This window comes from Spermophilus citellus (genome assembly GCF_964194105.1).
Source record: "Spermophilus citellus genome assembly, chromosome: 17".
Classification (NCBI taxonomy): domain Eukaryota; kingdom Metazoa; phylum Chordata; class Mammalia; order Rodentia; family Sciuridae; genus Spermophilus; species Spermophilus citellus.
The window spans coordinates 76,844,789-76,858,143 of record NC_138199.1 but is presented as its reverse complement, the minus strand read 5'-3'; the positions used below and the strand labels follow the sequence as shown (position 1 = coordinate 76,858,143).

At 46.2% G+C, this 13,355-nt stretch overlaps 1 protein-coding gene across 5 annotated transcripts in view; it reads right to left on the bottom strand.

The window, feature by feature from the left end:
• Positions 1 to 13,355, bottom strand: part of RPTOR (regulatory associated protein of MTOR complex 1) — a 332,026-nt gene that overhangs the window by 242,507 nt on the left and 76,164 nt on the right. For all 5 annotated transcript variants that reach the window (XM_081272392.1, XM_081272393.1, XM_081272395.1 and 2 more), the window contains one exon: positions 8,573 to 8,655. In XM_081272392.1, the coding sequence (XP_081128518.1) occupies positions 8,573 to 8,655 (83 nt within the window). The remainder of the gene's footprint in view (positions 1 to 8,572; positions 8,656 to 13,355) is intronic.

The window sequence follows — 13,355 nt, the reverse complement described above, 5'->3', positions numbered from 1 at the left end:
TAAAAGGGAACAGGCTGCCACATGGGGCCCTCCTGCTCCATCCACTGGGCCTCTTGAGCTAGCACAGGCCCCACAGGGCAATGCCAACCATGGAATAAATCAGCATGGACTTCTAACCACAGCCTCCATGTCCTGGAGAAGGGTCAGGAAGGAAGGCAAGAAATGCAAAGAAGACAGGCAGGCCCCACACTGAAGCCGCTGAGCCTACCATGCCGCATCCTGGCACAGAGGCAAGAAAGAGGGTAAAAGCAGTGGAACAGTACACACAGAAGTCCCATGTCATCTCTAAGATGACATGGGAGGGACAGATGTTTTAAGTCACTTGCCTATTATTCAAGTAAAACATGATCAGGATTTTTAAATGTAAGGTATATGGCACTCACCCCAGAATAATCATAGTTTATTGGGGGGTCAGATTCTGAAGTCAGAATAGAAGATTCAAAACAAATTTTGACCCATCAACACAGCAAGACATCAAGAGATGAGCAAAAACTGAGAAAGACCAAGGACAGCACTGGCTCCGCTCTCCCCTCCCACAGTCACTGCAGGGGACCTGAGTGAGCAGAAAGACAGGCTACCAAGCTACCACTCTACCTACTTGCCTATCATCCTATCGTCCACCAATCCTTCCACCCATCCACAGGTTTACTGAGCTACGTACCATCTACTCTATCCACCTAGCCATCCATCTACCTACCCTTCATCCATCCAACTACCCACCCATCCAGACACAGACAGACAGACAGACACACACACACACACACACACACACACACACACACATTAATTTGATAAGCAGAAAGAGTTGACGTCTAACAGTTTTATATGCATACATGAAGAAAACAAAAAAATTGTTTTTTTTTCTTTTGTACCTTGCTTGTTGGACATCTTGCTATCACTGAAGTTAAGACTCAGAAAGTTTGAAAAGTTTTGGAAAGAGGAGTAGAAGAACCCCTTGAGAACATTCTCAACTTCTATTTACTGAGTTACTCTTAATTTTGAGTTACTTCCTTTTCTGGGGTTAATTATGGTCATTTATATTTTCCTAGAAGTTATATATCTCATACAGATTTTCCAACTTATTTGCAAAGTTCTACAAAACATTCCTTTATGGCTCTTTAATCTCCTTAAATCTTGCATTATTTCTCTCTGGTTATCAAAGTTTCTCCTTGGATTCTTTTGGTAGGTAAAGATTTTGTCTATAAAACAAAATTTATAACGAAAACTCCCACATAAAGATGGAATGCGGTTTCTTTTCAGCAGTGATCTAGAGGTTCTGGAATTAGGTAGTACTGATGGTTGCGCTAAAACTAAAAGCCACTGCATTATACAATTATTTTTAAGAATCCTACACTGTGTGTCACCAACATGTACATCTTTTTTTTTTTTTTTTAAGTTGTAGATGTTTGGGGGCTGGGGTTGTAGCTCAGTGGTACAGCGCTTGCCTGGCATGTGTGGGGTCCTGGGTTCGATCCTCAGAACCACATATAAATAAATAAAATAAAAGATCTATTTTTTAAAAAAGTTGTAGATGTACACAATGCCTTTATTTTATTTATTTTTATGTGGTGCTGAGGATGGAACCTAGTGCCTCACTAATGCTAGGCAAGCGTTCTACCGCTGAGCCCCAGCCCCAGCCCAACAAGTACATCCTGATGCTTCCGAGGGAGGTATGCAGGAGCCTTGGTGAACACCCAGAGATAAACATTTGACACCTGGGTCCCTGCAGAAGGCAAGCATCATGAAGCTTCTAAGGGGTTGACCCTCCAGTCCACTACCAGTTACCCCTGCTTCAGCACTTCCTCATTTGGCTGCAGTGTGATCTTATGACTCCTCTTGGTAACACACAATAAGCATATGGGACACAAATCAGCATCCCAAAACGTTTCTCACTTCTGCCTCCTGTCAGCACCTCCAGACCTGGCCCTGGCATCTCCTGTCCTTCAGGGCCATTTACCCATCACTCCAGACCACAGCCCCCAGGATCACTACAGAGGCCCAGCTGCAGTTCAGTGCTCAGACTGACAGTACGGGGTCCCGCACACAGACCACTCCCTTGATAAAAGGAACAGGAAGAGAAGGCCTTGCTAAGGACAGAACTAAGCCCTATTTCAAGCCAGCAACAGTGTGCATAAAGGAGTTTGATTAGCAGAGGAGGGGTAGGAAGCAGATGCCCAGGGAGAAGGATGACGTGGGACACAAAAGGTGGTAAAGGCAAGAAAGCAGAATGTTCTGGAGTGGCAGTGGGCACCTCTCATCTTGACAGTGAGAAAAGGAGGACTGGGAAGCAAGGGTCTGCCACTGCCCCCTGGGCCCCTCCTGGTGCAAATACACTAGTCACTTGCTCTCCCCACTGACCTTCAATTTACATTTGCAAATCTTAAAAGGTCCAGTAGTACTGTGCCAAAGTGACATTTCTAGGAAGTAGCAAAGCCCAAAGTGAACATGTCCATGTCTGGCCATAGCTGCTACTCCATTACCCACCTCCCATGCCAGCACAGCAGCAGAAAGGACCCCCACCCTGGGGAGCTCCCTGTCAGGCAAAGGCACATGCCAACAAAGGGCGGGGTGCAAATGCTCACAGCTCAGCACGGCTGTGGGCCTGGAAGAAGGAGGGCCACCAACTGAACCAGCTGAGAACAGTTCTGTTGATGCACCACTAAAAACAGCACGAAATTCTAAGTGGACAGTCATGAGCCCTGCCAGCTGCCCTAGAGCGCAAGAGTCCAACAAAGAGTGGCAAAGAGGTGCACCTTCCCAGAACAGCTTAAGGGACTGACATCACAGAGCGTTCACGTTGCCCTACAGGCCAGGCACTCTCCGGACAGTACAAAAGGAGTCCTTCTTTTCTTCTGCTTTAAAATGTGTATGGTTTTTTTAAAGAATTTACAGATGGTGTCACTAAGCTGCTGAATGGTGACTGAGACACACCTGCATGCTCTCCTAGAAGGCAGCAGGAGGGATTCCTGCAGAGTCTGGTATAAACTGGTTTTCAGAATGTAAGCTCCTCTTCCAGGAGGCTGCTCCTACCACAGCCTCTGGGGACCCGGCAAGACAGGAAGCGCGTGGGCAGAGCTGACTAAGAAGGCTCCCAGCTCAAGAGCATAACTCAGAATCCTCCCTGAACACAATGCGTGGAAAAGCTGCCAGGCGAGAAGGGTGGAAGAGAGGGCAGAAGATGAATGAAAGATGGAGCATGATTGAGGCCAGAGCAAAATTACAAACGAATGGTTGTCACCAGTACAGTTCTTCACATCTGGGCAGGAAAAGCTAAAGAGAGCAGTCAAAACATAATGGTTAACCCCAAGACAGCCACAAGTCAAGTCTACACAGTCATGCAAACTTCACGAGAACAGGATGCCAAGTGCTGTGCGCCACTCTGGAACTGTGTCAACCATGAGCCATCTACCCACAGCTCTGCCTTTGGCTAGGATTCCTCATTTGCAGTTTGTCACAAAAAGCAAACAGGTGCATGAAGCCCAACCTCGAACCTCAGAGAAGGAAAACCAGGCTGGCAAAGGCAAAAGGAGGGAGAGCTGGCCAGGGCTGTCAGCCAGACCAGGAGGACAATGCTGTGACACCATCTTGGCAGCACATCAGGGGATGACACCCGCACAGGAGCGCACTCGCCAGCTGAGCTGCACTGTCAGTTTGGACTAATGTTAATGCGCCTGTCCCAAGCAGAAGGTACTATAGAGTGACAGTGTACACTGGAGTGCCGCCCAAGTCCTATAGAACCCGTCCTTAGCTTCTTCCTACATTATCCATACCTGACTCTGAAAATCCTAAGAAAAGAGAGAGCTCAATTACGGGTCTTTACTGCACCCTGTATAAAATTTAATCCAGAACACTAGGATAGGGGGATGGAGCCAAGTAGGAGAGCTAGTGATACTGATAGCTACTGCTCCGCCCCTACTCCTGCCTCCAGAGCAGGTACCCAGGACCTGTGGATCTCGGGAAAGATGATCAGCCCAGGGAAAGCAGGAATCTAAGAGACCCCCATCAGCAGTCTCCAGGGCCCAGTCAGGACTGGGCTGAGAGCACGCCTTCCTAACCCTGGCTCTCTGTTCCTCATTTAGCAGCCACTGATCCCTCCTCTAGCCTGGGCAGGTCCAGCAATCACTTCACTGCAGGGGGAGAGTGGGAAAGCCTAGACTCCAGCTGTCCTTAACTACCACCCCATGGTAATACAGAATTCCATACAAACACAAGGTTCTGCCAACAACTCCCACCCAAAACCCAAAGGACAAGCCTGGAAATGCCCAAAATGGAAATGAGAGTGTGGGTGCCCAACCTTCCCGGGAGCCTCAGTTCATTCCATGAGGCTCAAGAGGTATGTGAACAACTCCACACCGAGGGAGGAGGGCTGCTCATACACTGGACCCAACGGTAGTTTCTACTCTAGTGTTTTGTTGGAGAAACTTTTCTCTGTTTGGCATAAGGATCTGAAAAACCCATATTTATCTAGTAGGAAAATAAAACTTTCATTCCTTGACCACAAATCATCTCACAGATCCAGGAAGAACAATAAACTGAAGAGAAGCTAAAATCTGAAACCTGTTCAGTATAATCCACCTGTTCGGTGTCATCTCAGGTGTATGACCCATAAGAATTGCTGGGCATCTCAAGAGGCACTCAAGTGGACAGTCAGTGCCTGCAGACCCTGCAGCTACTGCAGAGGAAGGGCTGTCTTCACCACTCATGGCTGGTCAAGAGGAGCAGGGCTCCCAAGCAAAGGGCTTCACGACCAAAGTGTCTTGCCTCTTTGATGGACACAGGGACTTGCTGGTGGCCACCTCAGATACTTGCACACAGTGGAAGTGTCACTTCCTTGGTAAATGATAACTATCCCATGTGAATGTATAGTTTTTTTAGTTGTTTTGTTGTTGTTTTTGTTCTTTTTTGTAATAAGGCACTTAACCACTGAGCCACATCCCCAGCCTTTTTATTCTTTATTTTGAGACAGAGTCTTGCTAAGTTGCTGAGGCTAGCCTGAAACATGAGATCCTTCTGCCTCAGCCTCCAGAGTCGCTGGGGTTATAGGCTTGTGCCACCATCACCGTGCTCAGCATGAACTTGTTTTTAAGCCATCAGAAAAATGAAACTCACCCAAGCAGAAGCGTGAGGCCTTCTGCTCCTGCTTTTGAAGAAAGAAGACCTAGTGAGGGGGCTTCTTCCTGTTGGCCACAACCCCCAAGAGTTTGTTGGACAAACTCTTAAAAGGATAAGTTCTTCACTGTATACGCCCAGCTTTATGAGCTCCTACTCCCAGCTCCCAATAAAACTTTTGCTTGAGGCTCATGATGAAATGAGGGAGGTTTTACTGCAGAATTTTCAGCTGAAACAACAGTTGGCATTTTTCCTTCAATCTTCTGCAGAACACAAATTTATGTACCTAAAGGTAATAAGGCAAAGTCTTAAATTTAACAGAAGAAATATTTTACCAGTGGTAAACTGATAAATTATTTAGAAAAGGGCTCAATCAGCCAGGCAAGGAAATCAGGGCCAGATAGATAGAGTCTGGCAGCCTTCCAAAATAAATATAATCGCTATGGTTCCTCTAAATTTCTTCCTGAACCCAAATCATCCTTATCAAAAATATCTAATTTTGAATATTCACAGCTAAAAATGTAAGAGGAAAGAAGTCTGAGCATCCCAGAACAAGTAAGGAAATCATCCATCTGCAGGGCAATACCCAGGGGCACTAGGAGGCTGCCCAGTATGTCTCCTGCACCTCCTGGATAGGAGCTGTGTTGAGGTCAACAGGCCCCCTCTCTACTCCCACCCACTGCAGTGTGGAGGCGGGCACCAATTTCAGCAAACATTAATGAAAATGACCTTATTGCAAATTGCCCGACCTTTGTGAGTCTTGCAATAAAGCACAGAGAAAGAGAAAACCAGATCTATGGGTCTTTACATCAAAGGTTTAGGAAATTTAATAACGTCCCCATTGTTTTGTTGCAGATGGCACATCAACCTCTCTTTATTGCTGCAGAAACTCAAAAGCCCTGCAGAGTACAATAAAGCAGTGCGTGTTTAGCTTTGCAATGTTTCAAAGGACCCTGATTTACACTGGGATCAAACACCTTGTGCCCCATGCAGGAGCCTGGTAATCACCTCCTGTCTGGTGCAACCCTGTCAGGCAACAGGAGCAACACTGATGGATGCCAGGCCGGCCTTGCTCTCTTCTGCAACCCATATGAAATCCTATGAATGGAAGAGTGTGCCTCGTGCAGCAGGGCAGGCACTGTCCTCACCAGGTGCTCGTGGCACAGCCCCATGTTTCACACCTGACAAAGGGGACTTCAACCTTAGGCTTGTTTCTGAAATAGACAGGTGTTAAAACGGTTTGTAGTGGGAAATTTTAGAACATTTTTAGCATACTTACAAACGAATGCTATATAGTAAGTATGCACGGATGTGCTTTGGCTTGCTGAATGCAGGAATGGATGCAGGGAAAACCCTACTTGGTTGGTACGCACAGCTTTTTGCTAGGCTGCAGCCCATACTTCATTCAGATTCCACTTTTTGAACCAACCCTGGAGGAATCCCACCTGTGCTGGCAACTGAAACCTCTTTCTAAACATTCTAAAATCTTGAAATAGCCTCCATCTTACTGACCCTTCAAACTCTCGCCTTTTCAGAAACCCAGATTGCAGCTCCAACAGAGCTGCTCACTTGAGCCAATTTCCCACCTGAGGACCTCACCCTCTAGACCTGCGTCCAATGTCCCAGAATGGCTATGCCGCTATCCCATCTGACATGTGATTCCACATGCTATCTCTGTCCAGCATCCCTTCTATACACAGTGTGCCCTGTCTTACACCACAAGGCCTCCTCCAAATGCCAGGGAAGAAAGTTGATCTTAGAAACTCAGAATTAAAAATAACAATAGGTCCTCCTCTAGAAGATTCCATTTGCCACCTGGACCATCTGACACCTGCCAAGCTAAACTAATGATGAGGCTAGCAGTAATCAACTCTTAGCAGTCCAAAACACTGTGGATCATACCAAATTAAATAAACATTGACATCCTGAAATATCAAACATGTATGTTACGAAAACTACCTTTTCTTGTGAAGTAAGCCTTTAAAAGGAAGAAAGTAATAAAAACAACAAAGAACAATGGGAAGACCTGAATGTATCTGGTTACATAGATCCAAAATTACACTCTATCTTAAACAAATATACCCAGCAAAACTCAATCACAGAAAGTCAAAACCAGGAGCTGCCAGAAGCAGCTGAGTCAGAAAGGGCTTTCTTTACATTCATACAATGCTAGCAGCTTCCAACATTGGTACTCTGACCCACTCTCCCTCAAGTGCAGTCTCATCTTGCTGAGATCCTCCAAGAAGCTTTTCTCACTGAAATACTAAGCATCTCAACTATCTTTAAAGGAATGCACACCATTGAAATCCCTCCTGTCCTCATCCAACCCCTAAAATGGGCTGTATTCTCAAGAAAAGGACTATAGAATTTCTCTAGAAACCATCAAGAGGCAACGGATTTGAGAGAGAAGAAAGCAAACGCTTTAGGCACATATCAAAATAAGCACTGAGAATCTGCCTTCTGAAAAATAAAGGTCCATTATTATTGACTTGACCACAGGAAATGCAAAGCACAAAGGCATAGGACTGTTTGCTAATAATGAGTCACCTGGCCACCAGAGCTAGAGCAGGAATGACAGCAGGCCCTGTTATTTGAAGAATGTGAATGGTAGATAAGAAACCCCTAAATTCCAGATTTGTGGAATAAACATCCACCAATCAAAGACATAGCAGGCAAGTGTTAAGCAGGCTCTATAAGTCCATTGTTTCCAGGAGGCTCACAGCCCCCGACCTAGGAGGGTGGGTTTGAAACCCAGTTGGGGTGCACAGCCAGGCCCCCTTCTTCCCAACACTCCTGGAAGGTGATTCCAGAATCACGCCCTGCCACAAGCATCCCAAGTTTCTGATTTCCTAAGAAGTTTATGAAGTCCTCAAACCAGTTAATGAGAAAGGACAAAGAAATAGGTCTTTGGGTAGTTTACAAATAACCACGATCTTAAAGGCAATTAAACACAGTTACATTCTGTGCTGCTTTTCTTTAAAAAGAAAAAACCTGTAAGATATAAGCAACTAAAACACACTAATTGGTAGCTAGCTTCCTAAAGAGCCTGCCTTCTGAATCAAAGACTAAGCATATGATAGGTGTCAGCCTTTAACGTTGGGTGCTTTTTCCTCCTATCTAAAAACTGAAGACTGGAAGGATAGCGCTACCTGGTTACTGAAACTACATTTCCTGTGCAAATTAAAAACCTTGATTTAATAGTAATATAAAGGATATTTTCTCTTCTAAATATTTAGGGGAGGGGGATTACACAAAATAGTCTACCCCAAGCATGACTCAGCGACATGTGCGCTGCCGCCGTCAGAAACCACACCAAAGCACACCAGCGGGCAACAGTGCCAGGCAGGCCTGCAAGGAGGTGCCGTCCCTGGAGAGTCTTGCTTGGATTCAAAGATGGCTTGAGACCAAGCAATTGAAGTTTCCTTGTAAGAAAGAAAAGGAAGAACAAACACAGCAGACTTACCCTCGGCTGCCAGTTCTCATACTGTTTCTGTAAATTTGCACCGATGGTTTCCAGAGCTTTCTGAGGACCCATTGACAAAGGATCTGTGGGAGCAATGAAAAGGAGAAAGTTCTTTAACAGGCATTTCCTCTGCTGCCAAAACTTCCCTCCCCAGAGCATCCTCTTCCCACAGTTCACTTCAAAGTCACCACTACAGCCTCAGGTCTATCAGCCAGCATTCATGAAACTGCGAGTGTGCCCAAACAGGCTTGCTACCATGCTCACAAAAACACTGTTATTAAAATCACCGGCACAGTGCTTGCTCTCCTCCAGCCCTGCTGGCCTGTGTCCCTGCACCTGCTGCTTTCTGGTACTCCCCTTGTCCTACTCTCCTGCTCCTGTCCAGGATCTGTCATAAAAGGTCTGGGTTGCACCTTTATCAGGACAGAGACCTACACAAAGGAGTCCTCCAGGGACAGCACAAACTCAGACCACAGCTCTCTGGTGTGCAGGGACAGAAGAAAGAAAAAAAAAAAAAAAAAACGAGTAAAGGGGTGGCACATTCTAATAATTTCCATCTGTACTCTTGAGTTCTCCCACAAAACCCAGCCTTGCACACACACATACATCTGTGCCTCGCTGCTTACTTCCCGAGTGGCTTCTGGCACTAGGAACTCCAAGCCTATGGCTCTCAAACTTGTCTATGACTGAAGACCCCAAAGAGCCTTTGTTTATGTAGCTGCTTCTTTCAGTGTTTACTGTACTAGAAACTAAGATGAGAAAATTTTTCCTATTTCTTTATTCATTTTTCAAAGACAGTACAAACCCACTATATTTTAACTTGAATATTTCTGATGAAAAATAACCATGGTTTCTCAAAAACCATTTAGTAAGAAGTGGCACAGCACATTTCACAAGGTTCTTTAGGGCTGAGTTTACCAGGCAGCAGCTGGCTCTCCTGGCAGGTTCTGCATTTGCCCGCATCTTCCCACGGCCCCACCTCACAGGAGTCACCACTAGAATAGGGGGGATCCTAGCTTAGCTAGGCAGGCTTTCCTCTGACACTACACCAAACTCCAGGGGCGGTAGCCTCTGTGAGGTCACGTGTGAGGCAAAGTCTAAAGCCATGGCAGTGGGTATCTAGTGGCCACCTCTTCCAGACGACTCTGCATCACTGGGCACTGTCCACCTGAAAAACATGGGCTCACTGTGCAGCACACCTTACTCGCTCCCTTCTCTGATATTTTCAAACACCGCCTTCAATGACTCCTCACATCTCACCAGAAGTCCTCCAAGACTGAGAAGCCACCAACTCACAGTGGCAAACACCAGTTTTCAAATTCCAATTTTTTTTTAATTTCACTTGTTTATTTATTTATTTTTTAATGTGGTGCTGAGGATCTAACCCAGGGTCTCACACGTGTAGGCGAGCACTCTACCACTGAGCCATAACCCCAGCCCCAAATTCCAATATTTTTTTTGTTTTAAAACTTTAAAATTTATCACTAACAATAAATACTATCAGTTGGTCTACTTAATGTGACAGGCTCATTGCATTCAGAAATGTCTCCTTCAGTTGAACACCGCAGGCCAGGAAGGGCACTCACGGCTGCCCCTGCAGCAGCTCCAACACCCACAGCTGCGCTTCCAGAGACGCCCAATTCAGCACAGTAAGTTATGGAAAGCACACATTTGACAGATGAACTTTAACAAAACTAATATGTTTTTCTGCTTTATCAAGGGCAATCTTCATTAAAAACTGAATTTTTTTTTTTTACTTGCAAATGACTAGCAGCAAACAAAATGACAGCAAAGAATTGCTGACCGGGGCTGGGGATGTGGCTCAAGCGGTAGCGCGCTCGCCTGGCGTGCGTGCGACCCGGGTTCGATCCTCAGCACCACATACCAACAAAGATGTTGTGTCCGCCGAGAACTAAAAAATAAATATTAAAAATTCTCTCTCTCTCTCTCTCTCTCTCTCTCTCTCCCCCCTCTCTCTCTCTCTTTAAAAAAAGAATTGCTGACCCTGCTGGCTCCAGTGGTCTTTACCCTCAGGGCCTTTCTAGCCACTGCAATCTGTCATAGGGGACAAGAACATCCTGATGTCATTATACAGTAGGTCTCATCTCGGAGACCCACTTTGTGAATGACTGCAAGTTTGTTTTCAACAGAGATTCTGGTTGCAAATTTGAAAGCAATCTTTCAAGGGGACAGATCAGACTGCTAGACAAGGAGAACGCTCCTCTCCTGGAGACTCCTTCCATAGGTGATCTGGGCTCCCTCAGAAACCAAATTCATCATTGCCCACCCTCGTGTGTTCAATCTCTCCCACAGCAGAGCCCCCATGGGCTCCGACTCAATTATGCACACTGCATTCAGAAATGTCTCCTTCAGGTGAACACCGCAGGCTTGGACAGTCAGAGTGTAACAAGACCTCGAAGCACCAAGCAGCTGTCCCCTCTCGCACCCTCAGAAGCAACCACTTCACTCCAGCAACCAGGGCCTCTGACAGGGCCTCTGACAGGGCCTCCATCCTCCTAACCCTTCTACACTCTCTGATCGTAGCAGTGGACAGGACTCTTCCCTCTTGCATACGTACCCCGACATCCCCTGCCCCTGTTCTTCCAAAGTAGCTACACCACACATACAGCAAAGTCACGCTCTGCACTCTATGAGGCGTCCCACAGGTTTCATGCCGGGCCTGGGGGCATATACCACAGCTCTGCCCAACTCCCCTCCCAAGCAGCACCTTCCCCACCTTTCCTTCAGCTAGCCTTTCCCCCTTCTTGGCCACCTGCTGTAAAACCCCACAGAATGAGAGATTCCTCTTTGTGCAAAGTAAATGGCTCCCAAGAGGGGAGCCTGCAGGAACCTGTGGGCAGCAGCAAAAGGACTGGCACCCTGTTGTCATGTCCTCACAGTCACAGGCTGAAAGCTTCAATAGCTTAAAACTCCCCACATTTGCTCAAAGAAGCTCAGTGAGCCATAGACAGGATAAACCCAAAGGCATCCACATCTGGACAAGCCACAACTACACTGATAAAACTAGCCACAAAGAAAGAGCCCAGGCGAAAATCAGATCACAAACTAAGGGTCAAGAGTTAGGAGAGCTCTGGACTGCCTAATAAAACTGGAATCCAGTCAAAACAGGGCAATGCCTTCAAAATTCTCCAAGAAAGCAATTCCATTCAATTCTGAGGTAGTAAAACAGAGGTCTTTTCAGACATGCAAACATGCAGAGTCTGTGTGTCACATTTCTTAGAAAGTAAACCATAAAAGAAAATAACAAGGACTCCAGAAAATGGGTGCGGGCATTAAGAAGAGCTGAGTCCCTTACAACAGGTCTGGAGACCAAGCAGTCCAACAGGAGCAAGAGAAGAGGTTAAAAAACAAAACTAATAGATATTTGAACATTGAAAAAATTATTGTAACATCTGACAGACGAACTGTCATACATGTAAAAAATAAAATAAACTCATTACAGGTTCACAGAAAAACTGGCAATAACAAATTACTAGCAAATTGGTGACTACATGGAAAAATCATATACAAAGAACCAGACGCCACTGGAAAAGGGCAGGACACAAATATTTTTAAGCACAGCATTCCGTACCATTTACTTGCATTACTTTGATAGAAAATAAAAATAGGAACGAGTGATAACATCACAGGCCAGGACAGTACAACTGGAGGCACCTCCTCTAGGGTACATCTGAGGCATCCAGGACATCTCCAAGCTGAGGCACCAGGCCCTCCCCTCTGTGAGCTCCGATTTACAGCTCAGGAGAGCAGCTCTGCTTGAGGGAAACTGGGTAGAAGCCAGGCTCTAGCACCTGCAGTAGAAGAACCGAAGTAACATGCTATAATCAACAAGAAAGAAGATGCTAATTTTCATTTCTCTTTGTTCTACAGAACAGAGGTCTAAGACTGCAGCACAATTATAACAACCCCAACCAAGTCAGCTGAAACCTGAACAACAGAACTGGTAAGGGAGGGACGGGATCTGAAAAATGAAAATTAGGGGCTACCTAAGCACATAAACAAAGAAAGGGGAGCAGAACATAGTTTTAACAACAGAAGCATTTAAAGATCAGGGCCTGTGCATGCGTGATGGATAGCACATCACACAAAGATGGCTAGAAAGCCCGATCCCCTCCTACTGTGCAGGGAGGGTGTAGCCAGCAGCTCACAGCCCCAACAGTGGTAAAGGGAACAGGCCAGGCACAAGAGCCAAGCCTGTAATCCCAGCAACTCAGGAGGCTGAGGCAGGAGGAAGACAAGTTTGAAGCCAGCCAAGCAACAACTTATTGAGATATTATCTAAAAAATAAAGAGAATGGGGATGTGGCTCAGTGATAAAGCACCCCTGGGCTCAATCCCCAACACCAAAAACAAACAAACAAAGTTCTTTGTAGGAAGAAACAGGTGTGGGTACTATTCTTCATGCTTTTAGTCTCTGAATTTCCTAATTTCTTAAAATGCCCTACACATTACTCTTATAATAATTTTTGAGAGGGGGAGGGAGGGAGGGAGAGGGGTGTGCCCAGGCTCGCCTGTGCCAGCGGCATTCACTACACACTGCACTTCCTGCACACGCTCTTCTGATGAACCACGTCACAGGGAGGGGGTGCCTTAGGTCCACCTGTCCTAGAAAGGACTGGAACCCCTCCCCATTGAACTTCACCCTGGGAGGTGAAGGCCCTTCTCCCCCACCACCCTCCGCATGTGGGCACAGAGGAGCTGAGGTCATCCTTCTGGGTGCGCCTCACAGCACCCAGCAGAAACTCCTCCTAGAGGAGGCAGCC